This window comes from Urtica dioica, chromosome 10 (genome assembly GCF_054948205.1).
Source record: "Urtica dioica subsp. dioica isolate 48M chromosome 10, U.dioica_male_clone48M_v1_H2, whole genome shotgun sequence".
Classification (NCBI taxonomy): domain Eukaryota; kingdom Viridiplantae; phylum Streptophyta; class Magnoliopsida; order Rosales; family Urticaceae; genus Urtica; species Urtica dioica.
Window position 1 is genome coordinate 2,129,716 of NC_142765.1, and position 21,957 is coordinate 2,151,672.

Below are 21,957 nucleotides of genomic sequence, written 5' to 3' on the forward strand. Positions count from 1 at the left end.
GTTTTTCTCATCCGTTAAATTCCATACACTCTGATGTATCTTTGGTCATGATCAGTAACATCATTTATTTGGAGCCAAAAGTGCATCAGAACGGAACTGATGGAAGAATGCTATCAAGATTCAAACTCGATTTCGCAACACCACATCCCCGAAGTTGAGTTTTTTTTCAAGATTTCAATAAAGGTATAATGATAATTTTTTTCCTTATAAAATATGATATGGTATGTTATTTATTTTCTGTTTCATATAGATTTTTTGGACGGATTTTTTTTTTCTTATAATAATTAACTCGAGTTGATGCTATACATCGCTCTTAGTACTTTCTTTGGCATAAGTACATCGCTGCTGCCCTTTTGAGTGTGTATATTCTCTCTGATATAGGTGATTAGCTTACATATAATTAATCTCATATTCAACTTGCATTTTCTCGTCTCCTTAATTCCATACACTCTTATATATCTTTGGTCATGATCAGTAACATCATTTAGTTGGAGCCAAAAGTGGCTGGGAATAATATTGGTTGAAGAACGCTGTCGAGATTCAAACTTCCCCACTGATTTCCCGACAAGATATTATTGTGTACACGAAATCATTGTACTAAGGTGGGTGAGAAGAAATTGGAGACTGGCGAGCACATATTCTAAGATCAAAATAGAGCCTCGTATCATGAGTTGCCCATGAATTCACTAAAGGAGGTAACTTTTTTCTTTCTTTCTTTCTTTCAAAGCTAATGTTCTGGTTGTCGGATCACATTGTTTCATTGACTTATTATCAATTGTTTTTGAAGGTCATATTATCAACCAGTAGTCCAATCCTTGGATCCGACCATGTGGAAGAAACTGAAGCTTTCCTCAAAATATCTGTTAGTTGTCTTCTTTGGAAGCAATTGAGACACCACCTTTTCTAGAAGAACATTGCTGAACTGGTAAGGGTTCTATGTTTAGTTTAGCTATGATAGCTTAGTAAAGAACCTACGGAAAGAATTTAATTTCTCCGAGGACCCTGTTTTATATCGATTCAATCTTGTTCTTGAAAAAAGAGAGAATCTTGTGTTTGTGTATTCTTGCTGATCTAGTAAATTAGCGTACATAATGTTATATTCAACTTGTATTTTCTCGTCTTTAATTCCATTCACTCTTACCTGAGGTATTGGAACTAATGATCTTACTCTTGAATTATTGAAAAATGACCTTTGGGTTGTACAACTTACAGATCTTGTTACTGTCCTTATGTCATAATTTTGGAAATGAGAAATTGGATTTTCGGGTTTCTGATCAGATTTCCAAAGAAGGCTATTCAATCACTCTTTATCCATCCGCTTCACATTTCTCTCATTGGTTCACAAAACCGCTCTCCAAAGGTAAACTACATTAAATTTAACTTGTCAGTCTTATATTTGGCATATCCAAGAGACCTTCATTTCGGAGTTGTGTCAAATGGGTGATCACTTTGCAGAGGATTTGTGAGATTTATCAACAAATTCCAGAAGTGGTTGAGAACTTTGGAGTGGACACAAGAGAATACAGAGATGTGCCGATCGAGAATAATGTTGTGATGTGAACTTCTATGCCGATTCCACTAAATACCTAATGCCTCATCTCAGGTATGACCTTTCTTAACATGGTCCATGAACATTTGAGCATCTTCTTTGTAGTTAATCGCTCTCTTGGATTACATGTAAAGTGGATGGCGTATTCAGACAATTTGGATCAGAAGAAGAATCCAAAGTCGAGGTGCTTATTCAGAGATACTGCAATCTGCTCAGCAAAACATAGCTTCCCTGTTGAGTGCGTTCTATCTCTATGGACCCTGCTTGATCTTGATTCAATCTTGATTTTGAAAGAAACGAGAATCTTGTGTTTGTATATTCTAGCTTGTATAATTAATTAGCATACATAATAATGTCACACTAAACTTGTATATTATCCTCTCTTTAACTCCATTCACTCATATATATCTTTGGTCATTATCAGTGACATCATTTAGCTAGAGCCAAAAATGGCTCGGAACGGAACTGATGGAAGAAAAAGCCGTCGAGATTCCAACTCGTGCGATCATTTGGATTAAAGGAGTTGTATATGGAATTAGCTCAATCCTCGGGGCAAATGGAATTGGAAGAAGCCGAAGCGCCAAACCCAGAAAATGAAAGCCTTGAGGAAGAACAATGGAATCATGGTTCTAACTCAGGACCAAAAAGATAATTACAATATATAATCAATGATGAGATGTTGAGTGGGTGCCAACCTAGTTGGGATGTGCTCAATGTCTCACATAATATCTTTTTTTTTTATAATAAATAAGTCCATATTGATGATGACGATGCTGACCCGACTACAATGGAATGATCACAGATTTATCTTTCTCTCAGGACCCGAAAATATATTGTACGGATTGATAGAACCAGGAGGTTCTTCTTTATTTAAGAATATGTTTCAATATTACTTATTTCGTCGCTGGGTTGTCATTTAATCTCAAGACTATCAAGGGTGGTACCTTTCTTTGACATTCATTTTGTGATCAAGAAAAAAACATTGGCGCACAAGTTCTTAACTTTTTATTGCCGTTCAGTCTCTGTAAACGATCAACCTATTATTCGATGATAACAGTTTATAGGCAAAGAGTTACAACTACATTATGAATCGCGGTAAATATCTGATTAAAAAAAAATAAAACTAGGCTGGATTAGTACTTGGTTTTACATGATTCAAAAATCAAGTCAATCTCTGATTCAATCAATTATTTTATACACCTGAGGTACTTGGACTTATCCTACTCTGAGATTATAGAATTACCTGATTCTATAATCTCAGACATTATTGTTGTCAATGTGCCTTAATCTAACGACATTACCAAAGAACATGGAAAGACTAATCAATTTGCGGCATCTGGATATTGATTGAACATCTCTAAAAGAAACGAACTTCTGAATAAAAAAATATGAAGTCTTTGCTGACATTGAGTAAAATATTTCATTTGACATGATTAGCTGTACCTGATTAGAAAGGGAAACTTGATAAACCAAGCTTAGTGTAGCATGTGTTTTGAAAACCAAACCATATTTTGGGTCCTTTAGAGAAACCAAGCATTTGTCCATGTAAAATGTCCAAATTACCCTTAAATTAAAATTCTTTTCAAAATCAATCCTTTATTTTCTCTGCACTCCCATTCCTTCCCATTTCATGCGTGCCTTTCCCATTCCCGAACCATTTCAATTCAAAACCCAAAAAAAAAAACCCCGCTCATCCCGTCCCGCCCCAAATCCCTCGTTCTCTTCTCTTCTCTCCGTCGGTCATCCTCATGCACCCACGCCCATCGTCGTAAACCAGTCCAGCCCTACTATTCATTTCAGTCCTTCGTCGCCAGTCCAGCCGAGTCGCGAACCATCAGAGCCCTCCTCGCCAGTCCAGCCTTACTCGCCATTTCGCTCCGTGGTCGCCAGTCCAGCCGAGTCGCGAACCACCCTAGCCCTCCTCGCGAACCAGCCGAGCCCTCCTCGCCAGTCCAGCCGAGTCGTGAACCAAACGAAAATGGTGAGTTTGTTTTGGGTCCCATTGTTTTAGGGTTTGTTAAATTGGAATGGTTTCATAATTATTTAGATGACATTATTTGAGAATCTTCGATTATGACTTGTTAGGGTTGTTTAGAATATGTTTCGAAGATTTTGGGTATGAGGGTTTGAAGTTTTCGATGAATTTTTGGTGATTAAGATTGTTTTGATATGAAATCTTTGGTATTTTCGGTGTGAAATTTTGGGATGGGATGTAGTTTTGATTAGAGATTTTGGATTTTTTGGCTATGAAGTTCATAGCGGTTTGAAGGGATTTCGAAGATTTAAGTTTGCTTTGTTTATGTAATGGATTTATTTTTTGTAAACGATTTCAAAGTTTTCATTTAGTTTATGTGTTTGATTTCAGACGTTTCAGTTATTTTTTGTAATGGATTTTCAGAGTTTTCAGTTATTTTATGGAATGGATTTCAGAGTTTTCAGTTAGGTTATGTGAATGATTTCATAGTTTGTAGTTAGTTTTTGTAAATGATTTCAGAGTTTTCAGTTATTTTATGGAATGGATTTCAGAGTTTTCAGTTAGGTTATGTAAAGGATTTCAGAGTTTTCAGGTATTTTTTGTAAATGATTTCAGAGTTTTCTGTTATTTTATGGAATGGATTTCAGAGTTTTCAGTTAGGTTATGTAAAGGATTTCAGAGTTTTCAGGTATTTTTTGTAAATGATTTCAGAGTTTTCTGTTATTTTATGGAATGGATTTCAGAGTTTTCAGTTAGGTTATGTGAAGGATTTCAGAGTTTTCAGTTATTTTTTGTAAATGATTTCAGAGTTTTCTGTTATTTTATGGAATGGATTTCAGAGTTTTCAGTTAGGTTATGTGAAGGATTTCAGAGTTTTCAGTTATTTTTTGTAAATGATTTCAGAGTTTTCATTTAGTTTATGTAATGAATTTCAGAGTTTTCAGTTAGGTTATGTAAATGATTTCAGAGTTTTCAGTTATCTTTTGTAAATGAGTTCAGAGTTTTCTGTTATTTTATGGAATGGATTTCAGAGTTTTCAGTTAGGTTATGTAAAGGATTTCAGAGTTTTCAGTTATGTTTATGTAATGAATTTCAGAGTTTTCAGTTAGGTTATGTAATAAATTTCAGAGTTTTCAGTTATCTTTTGTAAATGATTTCAGAGTTTTCAGTTAATTTTTTTTTATGGATTTCAGAGTTTTCAGTTATTTTTTGTAATGGATTTCAGAGTTTTCAGCTAGTTTATATAATGATTTTCAAAGTTTTCAGTTAGTTTATGTAAAAGACTTCAGAGTTTGCAGTTATCTTTTTTTATGTATTTCAGAGTTTTCAGTTAGTTTATGTACAGGATTTCAGAGTTTTCAGTAAGTTTTCTGTGATTGATTCTTTATTTCGAACTTTTCTCATTTTTTTGTAGGCACCGAAGTATGAATTGTTAGTTCCCATCTGTAAGGATTACAGTGGTCAAATAAGTTTCAGAGGCAGCGGGTTCTTGAAGGTAATAAGCACACGATTTATGGTATTCGGATTACATGCTAGGTTGAAGGACACACAATTTAGTTGGATCGATTCCCCTTCCGTTACGGGTTTCAACTTTAATGGTGTGATTATAGACCAACTTCTCCAACGACGCATCCAGCAAAGATGTCAGGATGCAATTTACTTTGGTATCGGTAAGAATCCTATCCGTTTCGGAAGAAACGAGTTTGGTTTGATGACCGGACTAAAGTTTAGTACGCTTCCATCAACGGAAGAATTCAAGAAGCACCTTTCAAGCAACCGTCTGTTGAAGACGTATTTTCCTGACCCCGAACACGTTGATGACAACGACAAAAAACTTCACAAGGCACCGTCTGTTGCTGATTTAGAGGCAGCTTTTAACACGTGCACGAACAAAGAAGACTTGTACAAGCTCGGACTGTGTTTGATTGTGGAAGGCATCATACGAGGAAAGGATAGTTGGCAAGGTATTTGGGAGGAGTTGTTAAGTATGGTCGATGAGCTCCCATACTTTATGGCGTTTCCGTGGGGCCACGTTAGTTGGGCTGCCACTCTCGAGGGGTTGCTAGCGACGGACCCGAAACACCTGCGTACCTTATACGAGAATCGAGGTAAGAAGCAGAAGAAGGTTCAAGACGCAAAGTATGCGGTCCAAGGGTTTCTCCCTGCGGTTCAATTTTGGGCGTACGAGGCCATAGAGTTTGTCGGTGTAGAGTATGGCAAGAAATTGAGCGAGAATAGCATTCCGAGAATGCTCAAATGGGTGAGCATGAAACAAGCAAGACAGAAGGGGTTCACAAAAAAGTTAATCCGACAAAGCGTATGTTTTCTAACTTTTTTTCTTCGGAGATTTTATGTACATTTTCAGCTTCATTTCGACGTTTTCCAACTATTATGTATGATTAATTTCGAAGTTTTGTTTTATAGGTGGAGGCAACACCGACGCTTGAGCCTACCGATGGTGAGAAGAAGTATCTCTCCATACTCGAGAGACACCCATCTACTATACCAGAATATCCGGGTTACAATTCTGTTGTAGCGCACAAGAAGTCGGCGTACGTGAATGAAGAGGACGTTGGCCCACCACGTGGAGATGAGAATTTTTCAATACTTGAACGACGTTTGAGTGATGTGGAGCAGAATGTTAAGAAAATGTGTAGGGAGCAGAAGCGCATGAGGAAGCAAATCATGAGGTGGCAAAAAGACACGACTGAGAAACTCGATTATTTGGTAAGTGTCGTCCCGGGAAGCGCTACACAAGAAGAGAGGTATCCATCGGAGAAGTTTCCACGGCGGAGGTCACCATCGCCACATGGTAATCTCTCTCAACTGTGAATTTCGAAGTTTTTAGTTTTATATTGTTAATGATTTCGGAGTTTTATGGCTTTTTTTATATACGGTTTCGAATATTAGTTATTAATTTTTGGTGTTTTGTGACATAATTTTTGGCAGTGGAGAATGATGAAGGTTTATTTTTTGACCCTGACGAAGCTGTTAATATTCATGATGAAACTTTGGACCCTCCGGATGATGATGGTGAGGAGGAAGAAGAAGAAGATGATGACAACGATGAAGATGATGAAACTTTGGACCCTCCGGATGTCAACGATGGAGATGATGACAACGACGAAGATGAAGACGATGATGACGAAGGGATGGCAGCCCCCGAGACGACAAGCAACGTGGCAGCCCCGGAGACGACAAGCACCGTGGCAGCTCCCGAGACGGCAAGCGAGACGGCAGCCCCCGAGACGGCAAGCGAGACGGCAGCCCCCGAGGCGGAAGCCCCCGTGGCAGCCACCGAGACGGCAACCACCGTGAACGCCCCCGTGACGGCAACCACCGTGGCAGCCCTCGATGACGACGACGACTTCGTCAACCCTCCGACGAAAGAGACGGCAAGAACTGTGGCAGCCCCCACGACGGAAACCTCTGTGGCAGCCCCCGATGACGACGACGACGACTTCGTCAACCCTCCGGCGAAAGAATCTGTCCGTGTCTATGGTAAGTTCTCAATTTTCAAACTGTTGCCTATATTTCATGGTTTATGTTCTTTTTAATTCTTTTATGTTGGATTGTGTAGTTTCGAAGAGAAAGAGCAAGCGGCCCATAAAGTATGATGATTACACTCCGTTGAACACAGCCAAACTGAAAAGCCTGAAAAAGGGGTGATGAACATTACTTTGGATGAAAATTGGGTTTGTAATGTTTGTTGATAATAACTTTGGTAGTTTTGGAGACTAGTTTTTTTGGATGAAAATTGGGTTTGTAATGTTTGTTGATAATAACTTTGGTAGTTTTGGAGACTAGTTTTTTGGATGATATTTTGGTTTGTAATGTATACATGAACCCGAAATGTCTGAAATCCTTGACAAAAAATTACTGAAATGTCTGAAATCATTGACAAAAAATTACTGAAATGTCTGAAATCAAGCACATACACTAACTGAAAACTCCGAAATCAAACACATAAAATAACTGAAATGTCTGAAATCAAGCACATACACTAACTGAAAACTCTGAAATCAAACACAAAAAATTACTGAAATATCTGAAATCCATTATAAAAATTATCTGAAAACTCTGAAATCAAACATACAAAATAACTGAAATATCTGAAATCCATTATAAAAATTATCTGAAAACTCTGAAATCAAACACATAAAATAACTGAAATGTCTGAAATCAAGCACATAAAATAACTGAAAACTCCGAAATCAAACACATAAAATAACTGAAATGTCTGAAATCAAGCAAATAAACTAACTGAAAACTCCGAAATCAAACACATAAAATTACTGAAATGTCTGAAATCAAGCACATAAAATAACTGAAAACTCCGAAATCAAACACATAAAATAACTGAAATGTCTGAAATCAAGCAAATAAACTAACTGAAAACTCCGAAATCAAACACATAAAATAACTGAAATGTCTGAAATCAAGCACATAAAATAACTGAAAACTCCGAAATCAAACACATAAAATAACTGAAATGTCTGAAATCCATTATAAAAATTATCTGAAAACTCTGAAATCAAACACATAAAATAACTGAAATGTCTGAAATCAAAAACATAAAATAACTGAAAACTCCGAAATCAAACACATAAAGTAACTGAAATGTCTGAAATCAAGCAAATAAACTAACTGAAAACTCCGAAATCAAACACATAAAATAACTGAAATGTCTGAAATCAAGCACATAAAATAACTGAAAACTCCGAAATCAAACACATAAAATAACTGAAATGTCTGAAATCCATTATAAAAATTAACTGAAAACTCCGAAATCAAACACATAAAATAACTGAAATGTCTGAAATCCATTATAAAAATTATCTGAAAACTCTGAAATCAAACACATAAAATAACTGAAATGTCTGAAATCAAGCAAATAAACTAACTGAAAACTCCGAAATCAAACACATAAAATAAATGAAATGTCTGAAATTAATCACATAAACTAACTGAAATGTCTGAAAATTAGCTGAAAACCCTGAAATCAAACACATAAAATAACTTAAATGTCTGAAATCCAATACTACTGACGAAAAGTACACGACTTCCTATTATGTCCTCTACCTCCACAAATACTACATTTGCGCTGAACAACAATGACTTCACCTTGAGACGGCAAACGTTTGATCTTGCGCCGTCCTCCTTTGCTCTTCTTCTTCGGCCGACCGGCGGGGTTTTTCGCAACAGGTACCTTGACCTCCATATTCAACAGCTCTTCTGGAGCATTCCACTCGTTTTCAGGACCACAAGGGTACACAGCATCCATGTAGGCTGCTCTCCAACTTTCTACTCGATAGAAAGGGTGACACAATGAATACACATCGATGTTACGCTTTGTTGCGACACACGTCGCATGCATGCAAGGGAGACCAAGAAGTTGAAACAACCCGCATGTGCATTCTTTTGTCAACATGTTTACCGTGCCATCCTCGTCTCCATCAAGTACTAAGAACTCATGTTGCGTAACCCCCGAATATTGCAAATGGCGACCCTTTTGAACTTGAAGTCGTAAGTCCTCATCAAATTTTGGACTCAGTTTGGTCTTCGCATTTCCAGATTTTTCTCTTCGCTTGAAGAACCATTCTTGAAGAGTAAATCGAATGCATTCCACCATGCTACAAATTGGGAATGTTCTAGCGTCCTTTATCCTCTTGTTGAAGCTTTCCGCGTAGTTACTCGTCAATAAATTGTACCTGTTGTTAAAATATTCGAAGTCGCATTGTAAATCTAAGAAACAAACCAAAATCTTCGAAATAAAGTACTACCTGCTTGTGAACTTACCTTTTTCCAGGAAAGTACGACCGAGCAAACCTTTCAATTCCAATGTCTTCCAGATATTTAGCAAGGTTTGGATCTTTACGCCTTAGCTTCTCGAATTGAGCATGGAAAACAGATTTTCTCCAAGCATAACATGCGCCATACATCTCTGGGCCACAAACATCGGTTTTGAACACATGAGCAACATTCATACTTAGATGCTGGTAGCAGATCCCGTGATAACACTCTGGATACACAACCGGTATAGCATGAAGGATACTCGCGTGCCTAAAACAAAGCGTTTGAAACATAAATATTAGATCAACTAAAATATTCGAAATGTACTTCTCAGAAAACCTAAAATCTCTGAAATAACATTCCAAAATTGTCGAAACAAAACTAAAATCTTCGAAATTAAGTACCTGTCTGATATGAAACAAAGATCTGGCGGGGAACCGATGGTCTCTCTCAGTTTCCGAAGGAAGTAGGTCCAAGAGTGATTATTTTCGGTGTCTACAACAGCAAATGCAAGTGGAAACAATTGGTCATTTGCATCTAATGCAATCGCCGATAATATCTGCCCTCCGTACTTTGTCTTCAAGAAACTACCATCGATACATATCACAGGTCGACATGATGCAAATCCCCGTATACAAGCTCCAAGGGCCCAAAAACAGTACCGAAATCGACTGCCGGAGTCAAGAACAAGGTCAGTAACCGAACCTGGATTTTTTTGTTCTAATGCGTAGAAGTAAGCAGGTAACCGCTTGTATGACTCGTCAAGTGTACCCCTTATGTACCCAATTGCCGTCTCCTTGCATCTCCAAGCCTTCTCGTAACTCAAATTTATCCCATACTCCTTTCGTACATCTTCTATGATGTTCCTTGGTGTATATGATGTCGATTGAAGACTATACTTATGCTTGATAACATGTCCTACAATCCATGGTGCAGCTTGAAGTTGGCCACTAGCAGGGGCATCAATCGAACAAGTATGTGTAGAAATATACACACTCACTTCGAACATATCACTGTTTGGTAGTTTATTCCCTCTCAATTTCCAAGTACAATCACCAGCTTTGCACTTGACTACCCATCGACTCCTGCTTGTTTCGAAGACCCTATACTGAAAGCTCTTTCTCATTGCAAGCATGGCAACTTTAGTTTTCAAATCAAACTTATTATCAAAAATTTGCCCAACACATATGTCCGAAGAACTGGCAGTGGATGAAGGCGTACTTACATTTTCCTCCGAATCGGGAATTGAAACATGTGCATCCCATAATTTTGACTTCTTATGAGGCGTCGCCGATACTGGCTCTGACATGGGAATATCATTATCATTCATAACCGGATTATCCTCACAATAGAATCCGCTTGCATCAAAATCTTCCTCATCATCGCCATCTTCATCTTCCTCATCATCACCATCCTTACCTTCCTCATCACCCTCTTCATCGCATGGCGCCTGAAAATCATTCACCTCGACGCTAATACCTAAGCATGCTACCTGAGAATTTGGGGTTGGTGAAACTGCCCTGCTTGGAGTTGTATCAAGAGCTGCATCAACAATGTTTCTTTTCACGGGGGTTACGCATAAGGAAATCCTCAGCTTGGATTGACCAGAATTCTCTAACATAAATGCCGTCACACTAGCGTCCGATGCCAAAATGAGAGGAGGCATTGGTCTTCCAGCCCAAACATACGCAGCTTCAAGTTTCAAATCGTATAACGACTTGTCGACACAAAAAGCTTCGTACATAGCGATTAATAGCTCCGCACGAGATATGTCTTTCGCGAGTGCACGGAGTTCGAATCGCGATTCATTAGTATATTCCCATTTTGTACCTTTGTTCACCCAAGTACCATCAAATAAACAACATATATTAACGTTTGAACCTGTTAAGAAGTTAAAAATTTGAGTTTAAACGATATCTTTTCTGGGAATCGAAATCTTCGAAATGAAATCAAAATAACAACTATAAACGTCGAAATTACAGACAACAATTTCGGACTTTTTTCTGGATCCAACATGACGAACTCAAACTCTTTTTTTCAGGAAATCAAACAAATCTCTTACAAAATATCATCGAATTAGGGATCGAAACTTACCCATATATCTTCGGGTTTGCCGTGCGTTGGGGTTTGCGACGACCGTGGAGATGGGCGTGCTTGGCTGTGGCTTGGCTGGTTCGCGACTCGGCTGGAGGGCTATGTTGTTCGCGAGATTGCTGGACTGGCGACGACGGCTGAGTGGCGACGACGGCTGCGGGCTAGGGCTCTGAGTGGCTCTGAGGATGGTTTCTTTTTTTCTTTTTTTTTTTGAAAGGGAAACGTGCTTGGCTGTGGGCTGCACGTTTTTTTTTCTTTTGTTTTGGTTTCTGAATTGAAAAAGACAACTGGAGTGAGTGAAGGATTGATTTTGAAAAAAAAATTCATTTAAGGGTAATTTGGACTTTTTACATGGTGATATGCTTGGTTTTCCTAAGGGAACCAAAACATGGTTTGGTTTTCAAATCACATGCTTTATCAAGCTTGCTTTATCAAGTTTCCCATTAGAAAGAGAAATATATTACAAAAAACAAAGCAACCTTTGTCAAGTTTATTTTATCCTCCAAAAACTACGCTGCAAAAGCCCTCCTCTTGGGCCTTCTGCTAAAAGTTTACGACTTCAGGGTTATTCCACATATACCTCTTCCTTGAGCTCACCCGAAAAATAAAATAAAATAAAAAACCATACCCATTATTGCAATGTGACATTATCAAATACGATATTCAACACCAAGACCAAATAAAAATAAAAAGTGCTAATGTGCTAATCTCAACCATTTGTCCGAGACCTCGATTTCGTCCATGGAAATATCCCGTGGAAGCTCCGGCGGAAGAATTACATTCTCTGAAATCTGAATAAGGGTCCACCACAGTCTTAATGGCAAGTCATTATTTTTCTATAAAAAATGACATTAATATTAAGTAAAAACGACATCTCTTATTTTTCTATTAAAAACGACACAGTTTAATAAAAACGACAAGATCAGAACCAAACGACGTATCTTATTTTTCTATGAGCAGTGTAGTAAAATAGCCAAAATGAAACTATGAAATTTGTTTTTAGCCTATGTTTCACAACTTTTAGGGAAATAGCCAACAGGTTTATGTGGCAATAATTAAAGTCTGATTTGCCCTTATTTATTAACAAATTCGTCATTTTTTCTCTTCTAATTTTTTCCTCCACTTTTTTTTTGCATAAAAACTTCAAAAAATCATATCTATCTTATATGAACTCGAAATTGAGTGATTCCAAATCCTACGGATTCGTGACGCCGAGATCTTCAAAAATAGATCCATTTTGTTTGATGAAAACTCATGTTTAATACCATAGATGTAGAAAAATCACGTTACTACCTTAAATATGGAAATAACTGAATTTTTTTGAAATTATCAAAAAAATAAATAGAAACGTAAATATGATGCATTAAACATAACTTTTCATCAAACAGAATGAGTCTATTTTTGAAGATCTCGACGCCATGAATTTATAGGATCTGAAATCACTCAATTTCGAGTTTGTATGAGAAAGATACAAATTTTTGAAGTTTTTATGCAAAAAAATTATTTGAAAAAAAATAGGAGAGAGAAATTAGTGACGAATTTGTTAATAAATAAAGGCAAATCAGACCTTAATTATTGACACATAAGCCATTTGGCTATATCTCTAAAAATTGCTAAACATAGGCTAGATTCAACATTACATGTTTAAAGTGGGCTAATTACTTACAAATCTCTTTTTCTATTTAAAAAACGACATTAATCTCGATTACAAACGACACAGTTTAATTACAAACGACAAAATAGCAAAGAAACGACATCTCTTATCTTTCTATTTAAAAAACGACATAAACTTTGATAACAAACGACACATTTTAATTAAAAATGCAAAATCAGAAACAAACGACATTTTTCCCGATTTGTTAATAAAGAAACAAATGACATGTCATACAAATGACAAAATCGGAAACACAATTTTAAAAAAGAAAAATTACAGCCAACTTAAAACGTTGGGATTGTAAATTAGCCAACGTTTCGAAATCTTTAGCAAAATAGCCGTAATTGATGACATGTCATATAAATTTATTTTTTATTCCTATTTTGACCTTTATTATTTTCGTTTTTTAAATATATATAAAATCTTGAATTTATGTTTCAAATATTGATGAATTCATTCCATTTTTATAGCAACAAATTCATTGAATAATTAAAACCACGATTCACCTTTCCAAAAGAGAAATTTTATTTTCTAGACCCGAAAGTTATGAAAATATCTCAATTAGACCCGCTACTTAAAAAATATCAAAAATTGGATTTTTGTACCAATTTTGGACGAAAATACCCTCAATTCAAAATAAACCCTCTCCATCTCTTTCCATCTCTTTCATTCTCACTCTCTCACTTTGTTTCACTTGCTCTCCACACCAAAGAACACCAAATCCGACGTGAGCCCCCATTCCGACGCCCAAGCACACCAAATCCGACGAGCTCCGAAGCCCACCACACGAAATCCGATCGCAACCACCATAAATCCGACCTCCACCAAGGTTTCAACCTCTCAAACTTCCATACCTCAAAATGACAAAAAGGTTAGTTTTTTTTATGGTTTTTTCATGGTTTGATTAGTGTAGGATTGATAGGATACACGATTTGAGTGCTTATTAGTTATTTTAGGTTGATTTGAATGAGATTTGGAGGTGAATTTTTTTTTAAATCTAGGAATTCCGATGAAGACCATCGGAATCCATCGGATTCGGTCGGATCCAATCGAATCTGACCGAATCCGATGGATTCCGATGGTCTTCATCGGAAATTTCCGACATGTTCCGACGGGATCCGATGGATTCCGACGAGTTCCAATGGTTTGAGAATCCGACGACTTCCGACGTGTTGGAATTTTTTTTTAATAATTTAAGATAAATAAAAGAGTTTTTTTTATTTATGAACAAAATATACTAATAATTAGTTGTTTTTTCTAATTAATGATTAGTTGTTGTTGTTTTTATTATGAACAACATAATTAGTTGTTTTTTAATGAATGATTAGTCGTTTTTTTTTTAATTTATTATGAACAACATAATTAGTTGTTTTTTCTAATTAATGATTAGTTGGTTTTTTTATTATGAACAACATACTAATAATTAGTTGGTTTTTTTAATTATGAACAACATAATTAGTTGTTTTTTCTAATGACTGATTAGTTGTTTTTTTTAATTATGAACAACATAATTAGTTGTTTTTTCTAATTAATGATTAGTTTTTTTTTGTTTATTATAAACAACATACTAATAAACCGCCGGTTCATAATAAAGCGCCCATTCAAAGTTTCGCGTCGCTCTCCTCAGAGATCCCAGAGTCTGTTAGTTGGGACTTCAGTTTTCCAAGAAATTTAACGAGCAGGGAATCCTTCGAGGCAGCTGAAATGATGGAGAGTTTGGAGTCTTTCAGGCTATGGGAAGGTATTGAAGACCGCCGGGTGTGGCTAGGCGACGAGGAAGGCTTCTCAGTGAAGTCGTTGGTGACAGATCTCTCCACCGAGATGGCTCCAGATTCTGTCCCTTTCTTCGACACGGTATGGAAGTCTTCGGTCCCGAACAAAGTCCAAATTTTTGTATGGCAATTGGCGCTCAAGAGAGTTAATTCGGCAGATCGTATTCAAAAACTCAACCCTCACATCTCTTTGATGCCTATCGTATGTCCCCTCTGCGTTAAAGCGTGCGAGGACGCTCAACATCTCTTCCTCGAGTGTTCTGTGGCGGAGGCGACTTGGAAGTGGATTTTTCACAAGTTGGGCTTGTCCTCTGTACCCGATACCATTGAAGGGCTGTTTTGCATTCATGAGACACAAGGGTTTAACTCTAAATGGGTTGCAGCTGCTAAGGTCGGAGTCCTATCGTCTTTGTGGTGCTTATGGACTGAGAGGATCAACTGGCGCTGAAATGATGGAGAGTTTGGAGTCTTTCAGGCTATGGGAAGGTATTGAAGACCGCCGGGTGTGGCTAGGCGACGAGGAAGGCTTCTCAGTGAAGTCGTTGGTGACAGATCTCTCCACCGAGATGGCTCCAGATTCTGTCCCTTTCTTCGACACGGTATGGAAGTCTTCGGTCCCGAACAAAGTCCAAATTTTTGTAGGGCTGTTTTGCATTCATGAGACACAAGGGTTTAACTCTAAATGGGTTGCAGCTGCTAAGGTCGGAGTCCTATCGTCTTTGTGGTGCTTATGGACTGAGAGGATCAAGCGGATTTTCAATGAGGAAGCAAGGAGCACGGAGGGACTGATCGATAATATTAATCATTGTATAGCCTTATGGCTTTTTTCGAAATGTAAAGATTTTAAGGATTTTTCCCTCTCCGATCTTGCTAGGGACTGGGCTTGTGTTCTTTAACCCTCTGCGTAGGGGTCAGTCTTTTCTTATGGAGTTTGTCGGGTCTGTATTGTTCTTCTTTCGGCTAAGCCGATTTTCTTAATAAAAGACCAGAGTTTCTTTAAAAAAAAATAATTAGTTGTTTTTCTAATGAATGATTAGTTATTTTTTTTAATTATGAACAACATAATTAATTGTTTTTTTCTAATTAATGAGTGGTTGTTTTTTTTTTTTTATTATGAAAAACATACTAATAATTAGTTGTTTTTTCTAATTAATCGTGTTTTAGGACAAATTGACGTTTCTATGCGACCACGAGTTTGCGGGTCGAATCACATACGGTGGTTCGGGATATTTGAAGACGGTGAAAGAAAAATTCACCGTTCTCGGTCTACTTCAAAGGGTCGCGGAGACTCCGTTCGCCCAATTCTTCGAGGGGAGTACGCTAAATTTTTCTACGGTACTTCTTCACTCTCTTCTTCTCCGTAAGATCGACCCAACAAAAAGGGGGAGATTCATTTCGGAATATGAAATAAACGCGTGAGATTCGGAAGACTCGAATACGCGTTGATAACCAGATTGAGCATGGAAGATGGTCCGTCGACGGAGGAGCAGAACGAGCGGAGGAGCGATAGGCTCATCACGGATTACTTGAACGGCGTGTCAAACGCCAGGTTCAACGTCTTGGTTAACGCGTTCAAGACATGTCAAGATCCGAACGATGCGTACAAGCCTGGATTATGTGTGTTTGTCTTGGGATATCTCCTCGGAATAGAACACAACAGAACAATCAACGACAAGTACCTGTACATGGTTGAAGACTTGCCGTTCTTCGATTCTCTGCCATGTAAGAAATGGTCGACCGACTTATTTTTCCAATTAGAAGCGCGATGATATGTATTGATGTTAAATTTTTTGATGTGTATTGACATTAAATATTTGGATATTTTTATGTCATTAAATATTTTAAAATGTTATTTTAATGTTCGCTATGAAATTAAATAATAAATAGTAAATATAAATATAAACATAAACATATACATAAACATGAACTTCACCTTAAACTACAAATATTCAACAAAACACGTACAAAAGTTGTCAACATAAAAATACAAACGTCATAAATTCAAAACAAGCAAAATAAAAGATAAATGTTTTCACTCTCTCCAAGTGCATGTCTTCCTGTTATGGCCCATACCACCACATTTACCACATTTGCGGTGAATAACAACTTTTTCGCCTTGCGAAGGGTATCGATTGACCCTCCGCATTCCTTGTTTACTTTTCTTCGGTCGACCGGCTTGTTTCTTTTCAATTGGTTCTGATACCTTCATGTTCTTTATGTCATCCAGAACGTTCCACTGATCTTCATTCCCAACAGGATATATATATTCCTTGTACATCTCAATCCATGTCTCATTCGAATAGAAAAGACTGCATAAAGAATAGATGTCGACACTCCTGTGTTGTGCACATGCAATGGCATGCTCACACGGGATTCCAAGTAGTTGTGGTAGCCCACACGTGCATGTCTTTCTCAACAAAGCAACATCAAATTAAGTCACCTCTCTAGTCTTTGACATGACATTCATACATACCGGGTCCATAAGTATTGATGAATTGTGCCTTGTTGTTTAGATGAGCGAGATTGTCTTAAAACTTTGGGGATAGTCTTGTATCACATTTTCTAGCCATTTCTTTTCTATCAAAAAACCACGTTTGAAGTGTGAATCTAATAAACTCAAGCCACGTGGTAATGGGAAACGTTCTAGCATTCCTCATCTTATTGTTGAAGCTTTCTGCATTATTACTTGTCATTATATCGTACATATACAAACAGTTACATATTAACGACATTTTATATCAAGTTAAAACACTTGTAATGAAAAAAATGAAGAGTTTGTGTTTTACCGTTTCCCAGGGAAAAATGCTCTTGCCCACTGATCAAAACCGATTTCCTTGAGATACTTTGCCATCTCGACATCTTTCCTTCTCAATTGCCGAAAATGAGCTTCGAAAGCGGTCTTATTGAAAGCATAAGCGGCGGCATTCAGTTCAATGCCACAATGATCGGTCTTGAATTTATGTTGGACATTTAGTTTTAGATGATGATAGCATGCTCCGTGAGGGATACCAGGGAACACCACCTCGAGACCATGTATGATGCTAACAAGTCGATTGGATATGAACGCCAACTCTTCAACGTCTTCACCAATAACTTCTCTCAATTTTCTCAAAAACCAAATCGACGAAGCATGACACTCGCTATCTACTACCCCGCATGCAAGTGGATATAATTGTGAATTAGCATCCATCGCAATTGCGCATAGCAACTGTCCACCGTATTTTGTCTTAAAAAATGAACCGTCTAATGATATCACCGGTCGACAAGACTTGAATCCTCTACGACACGCCCCAATAGAAAAGAACGCGTACTTGAATCTATCGCCATCTTTCACAAACGCAGTCAGAGTCTCAGGGTTCTTCTACTCCAACTTGTATAGCCAACATGTATAGCCAAACGTATTGAGATCCATGACAGTAGGAATCTGTTGGCCCTAAACGGCGAGGCTTTTCAACAACTCACCAACCTTAAGAGTTGGACATTTCTAAATGCCCTTAGCTCCAGTATTTGCCTGAAGAAGGCTTGCCCGCTTCTCTCTCTCACTTGACAATCGAGAAATGCAATCCTTTGTTGGAGCAGCGGTGCGAGAAAGACGGAGGGGAAGATTGGCACAAGATTTCCCACATCGCTCACGTCATGTTTTGTTATAAACATGCTACTACTACTACTAATACTACCGTTTGAATTTAAGTAAACTCAGACAAAGGAAGCCCGTGATTTTGCATATTGTTATGGTTCTTGAGGTCTGCCAGTACTTGGGAGAGCGTTCGAGCACGTGATGTCGATGATTCTCATGATCAACAATAAGGTTTGTGGAATCAATTTTAAATTGTTATTTTTTAAATTTAACGTGCTTGGTCTGGGAATTGAAGGACGGGAATGGTAAAATGTTAGGTTTGACATTGACAGCTTAAGAAATGGGTTTACTATTACTACTACTCTGATTTTATTATTAATTGGGTTTCTTTCCTATATAGTGATTTTTAGAATTGGACTCGTCAATTGACGTTTTTGGAATCAAGTATGGTTGGGGTTTTACTTGAGTGTTTCTTTTTGTTGAATTGATTGATTTTGGTTTTGAAGTTCAGGCTCTATATAAAGCTGAGAAACTTGCAGAGTGATTTAGGTTATGAAGTGAAGCTATTTAGTAAAGCTATTTAGTTTCCTATATAGTAAAGCTGCTCTATAAGGTATTAACCCTTCACAGCCATTGAATTAACGTGACCATACCGAGTTTAATTATACCACGTATGTCATCATGAAACATTGGCTATATAGCAATAAAAAACAAATACCTCACAAATTTAATCATTTGCTACACAGGCTCTCATCATGCATCTCCGATTGGGAAGGGGATTCGTTCCCTGGTGATGGAATGTTTCTCCCCACCACTCTGATTGGTAATTGATTTATTTTTCCTGATAAATTTTGTTGAGCGACTTATATAAACTTTATCCCACATCTCTTTATAGATTATGACACTTCAATACCCTTAATTTTAAAATAACTCTAATGTTGGTGTTTCGGCGGACAGAGGAAGCCTGTGGATATGCATAGGATTATGCTTCTTCAGGTCAGCCAGTACTTAATGAAGGAAGGGAATACTACTACTATCGGGTTTAGTGTTTCTTTTGTAAATATTGATTTTTTTTTTTAATCGGACTTGATAATTCACGTTTTTGGAATCAAGTGTGAGTTTTTTTGTTAAGGAATCAAGTGTGAGTCCGGGTCGCTTAAGTGTTTCTTTTGCGGAATCTAGTTTATGAACTGTAGGATTGAAATTAGAAAACATCGAGCGTGAGACCATTTTTTTACATGGATCGCAATTAAAGTCTCGTTCTTTGCAGAATGTCAAGTGGACGTGGTCCTATGCCTTGTCAGCACCGGGGATTAGATGACCAAGCTCCGTCGGGTACGTAGACTTTTGTAGATATGTCATGAATGCTTTTATGCTCTCTGAACATCTTACATCATCTTTTTTGCAATTCGATTACAAGTAAAGTACACTGCCCGATGATAGTGATTCTGGTTCGAACGGCAAATTCCCGAGAAGTTCGGTCTCCACTCAGACAATTTCCAGAGTTCAGGGGTACGTATATGTAATGCTTAGTATTAGTGCACCTTTCTTAGATTACAAAATTACCTTACTGTTACTTGCCTCAAAAATCTTATTCACATCAAGAATATACTAAACAATTTTGTTACTGTTTTGTTTAGATGGATCTTTTATATCACAAAAATCTCAAATTCACCAAATCTTTTATGAATATATCTGAAGTAAGGTAGTTGAACTAATTATCTTATTTTTGGATTTTTGTTTCTGTGTCGTAATTTCTCTTTTGGCCTTCTCATTCCATATTTTACGCAAAAGATCTCCAAAGAAGGATATTCAATCAGTCTTGTGGATTACATGTTTCTGTGTATTTTTTTTTTTTTTTTAAATTTTATAGTCTGATGAGCATTTACTAATCCTCTTTGTATTTAATAGCTCGCATGGATTATGTGTAATGTATATGGCATATTCAGGGTAACTAGTAGCCCAATCCTTGGATCCGACCATGTGGAAGAAACTTAAGCTTTCCTCAGAATTTCTGTTAGTTGTCTTCTTTGGAAGCAATTGAGACACCACCTTTTCTAGAAGAACATTGCTGAGCTGGTAAGGGTTCTATGTTTAGTTTAGCTATGATAGCTTAATAAAGAGCCTATGGAAAGAATTTAATTGCTCTGAGGACCCTGTTTTATATCGACTCAGTTCCTGGAAAAAGAGAGAATCTTGTGTTTGTGTATTCTTGCTGTTCTAGTAAATTAGCGTACATAATGTTATATTCAACTTGTATATTCTCGTCTTTGATTCCATTCACTCTTACCTCAGGTATTGGAACTAATGATCTTACTCTTGGATTATTGAAAAATGAGCTTTGATTTGTACAACTTACAGATTTTGTTACTGTCCTTATGTCATAATTTTGGAAATGAGAAATTGGATTTTCGGGTTTCTTTCGTCACTCTCATCCGAGCCCTGTCCGAGTCGGAGCACTTAGACGAAGCTGTGGACTTGTTTACGAGGCTGCATTGGGCCTCGGCTCTGATCAATACTTACTTGGTCTCGTGAATCTTTCAATGAGCTGCCATTTGATCTCAAGTCTATCAAGAGTTGTCATCTGAAATTGAATCCATTTCCTAATCCTCATAATCAACCGAGTAAAAAAACTATTAGATTTACTCCCATACGTGTACTAAGTACAACCATCTTCTCAATGTTTTCGTAATTGTTATTGGTTGTTTTTCTTTAGTGAATCTCTGTGAAAATTGAGCGCTTCATGCTTTTCATAATTGTCCGACTCAGCGAACTTTTAAAATTACTCTACTCTATGTAAAAATTTGCTGCTCTCTCAACTATGTTCTCTCTGTTAACAATGGTATTCTGTGCTATTTCAGATTGATTTCCAGGTTCGTTATCTTCTTCGTCTTGGTAGACCTCTCGTATGTGAAAGAGAATCCCGCTGGTATCATAATTGTGCGACTCAGCGAAGTGGAGAGATTGGTGAGGTCTCTCCAACTTCCCGAGGATGTTGGGTATACCTGTGAAACAGCCGGGTATTTTTGGTTGCTTCATGTATACTCTCGGTGGGAGCTATTTCTCGCCGCTTGCGTCGAGAAAGGAAACGAGCCATCATTTGTCAAAGACCGATTCCCCTTCAAAGAGTTCTTCTCGAACGCTCCGCACCAAGTCTTCACTGGCGAGTCGTTCGAGAAAGACATGAGGGCGGCGGAAGGGTGTTTTCGTCATCTGAAGGTTATGTTCCAAGAACTCGAAGAGTGCCGGGCGTTCGAGTTGCTCAAGTCAACGGCCGATCGAGCGAATTACTTGATGACTAAGCAAGCGAAGATCGTAGCGATGACCTGCACTCATGCGGTTCTGAAGAGAAAAGACTTTTTGCAGCTGGGTTTCAAGTACGACAACCTGTTGATGGAAGAGAGCGCTCAGATTCTGGAGATCGAGACTTTCATCCCGATGCTTCTTCAGAGGCAGCAAGACGGGCGTGCGAGGCTAAAACGCTGCGTTCTGATTGGAGACCATCACCAATTGCCTCCGGTCGTGAAGAACATGGCATTCCAG

At 37.7% G+C, this 21,957-nt stretch overlaps 2 protein-coding genes and 2 long non-coding RNA genes across 23 annotated transcripts in view; 3 read left to right on the forward strand and 1 right to left on the reverse strand.

Annotated features, from left to right (window-relative positions):
* Window positions 1-21,957, forward strand: part of LOC149382979 (uncharacterized) — a 32,973-nt gene that overhangs the window by 4,402 nt on the left and 6,614 nt on the right. The window lies entirely within an intron of this gene.
* LOC149382980 (uncharacterized) overlaps window positions 1-21,957 on the forward strand; it is a 48,421-nt gene that overhangs the window by 2,068 nt on the left and 24,396 nt on the right. For 15 of the 19 annotated variants that reach the window (XR_016301679.1, XR_016301680.1, XR_016301688.1 and 12 more), the window contains 6 exons: window positions 56-183; window positions 476-695; window positions 788-925; window positions 1,279-1,360; window positions 1,456-1,603; window positions 1,684-1,781. This is a non-coding gene — a long non-coding RNA (uncharacterized LOC149382980). Of the gene's footprint in view, window positions 1-55; window positions 184-475; window positions 696-787; window positions 926-1,278; window positions 1,361-1,455; window positions 1,604-1,654; window positions 1,782-21,957 lie in introns of those variants that run through there. The other 4 variants (XR_016301686.1, XR_016301685.1, XR_016301687.1 and 1 more) reach the window with 2 other exon arrangements.
* On the forward strand, window positions 3,011-7,331 carry LOC149382981 (uncharacterized). 2 transcript variants are annotated; one of them, XM_089628356.1, is made up of 5 exons: window positions 3,011-3,530; window positions 4,939-5,841; window positions 5,949-6,336; window positions 6,474-7,025; window positions 7,105-7,331. In XM_089628356.1, exons 1-5 carry the CDS (start codon window positions 3,180-3,182, stop codon window positions 7,191-7,193), a joined length of 2,283 nt encoding a protein of 760 aa, XP_089484482.1. In that variant the 5' UTR covers window positions 3,011-3,179; the 3' UTR covers window positions 7,194-7,331. The 2 variants fall into 2 exon arrangements, with proteins under 2 accessions (XP_089484482.1, XP_089484483.1); XM_089628357.1 differs by lacking the exon at window positions 3,011-3,530 and having other exon boundaries at window positions 4,935-5,019; window positions 5,135-5,841.
* LOC149382982 (uncharacterized) lies at window positions 8,566-10,983 on the reverse strand. The gene is made up of 3 exons (XM_089628803.1): window positions 9,722-10,983; window positions 9,324-9,587; window positions 8,566-9,235 (listed from the first exon to the last, which is right to left on the reverse strand). The coding sequence occupies exons 1-3, from the start codon at window positions 10,981-10,983 to the stop codon at window positions 8,566-8,568; spliced, it is 2,196 nt and encodes a 731-aa protein (XP_089484929.1).

Excerpts from the sequence above, each read along its gene's own strand:
- LOC149382982 (XM_089628803.1), bottom strand. The coding sequence starts at position 10,983 with ATGCCTCCTCTCATTTTGGCATCGGACGCTAGTGTGACGGCATTTATG. Across the intron at positions 9,588-9,721 it reads CTTTGTTTCATATCAGACAG|GCACGCGAGTATCCTTCATG; the intron begins GTACTTAATTTC and ends GCTTTGTTTTAG. Across the intron at positions 9,236-9,323 it reads TCGTACTTTCCTGGAAAAAG|GTACAATTTATTGACGAGTA; the intron begins GTAAGTTCACAA and ends TTTTAACAACAG.
- LOC149382981 (XM_089628356.1), top strand. The coding sequence starts at position 3,180 with ATGCGTGCCTTTCCCATTCCCGAACCATTTCAATTCAAAACCCAAAAA. Across the intron at positions 3,531-4,938 it reads TCGTGAACCAAACGAAAATG|GCACCGAAGTATGAATTGTT; the intron begins GTGAGTTTGTTT and ends ATTTTTTTGTAG. Across the intron at positions 5,842-5,948 it reads AAAAGTTAATCCGACAAAGC|GTGGAGGCAACACCGACGCT; the intron begins GTATGTTTTCTA and ends TTTGTTTTATAG.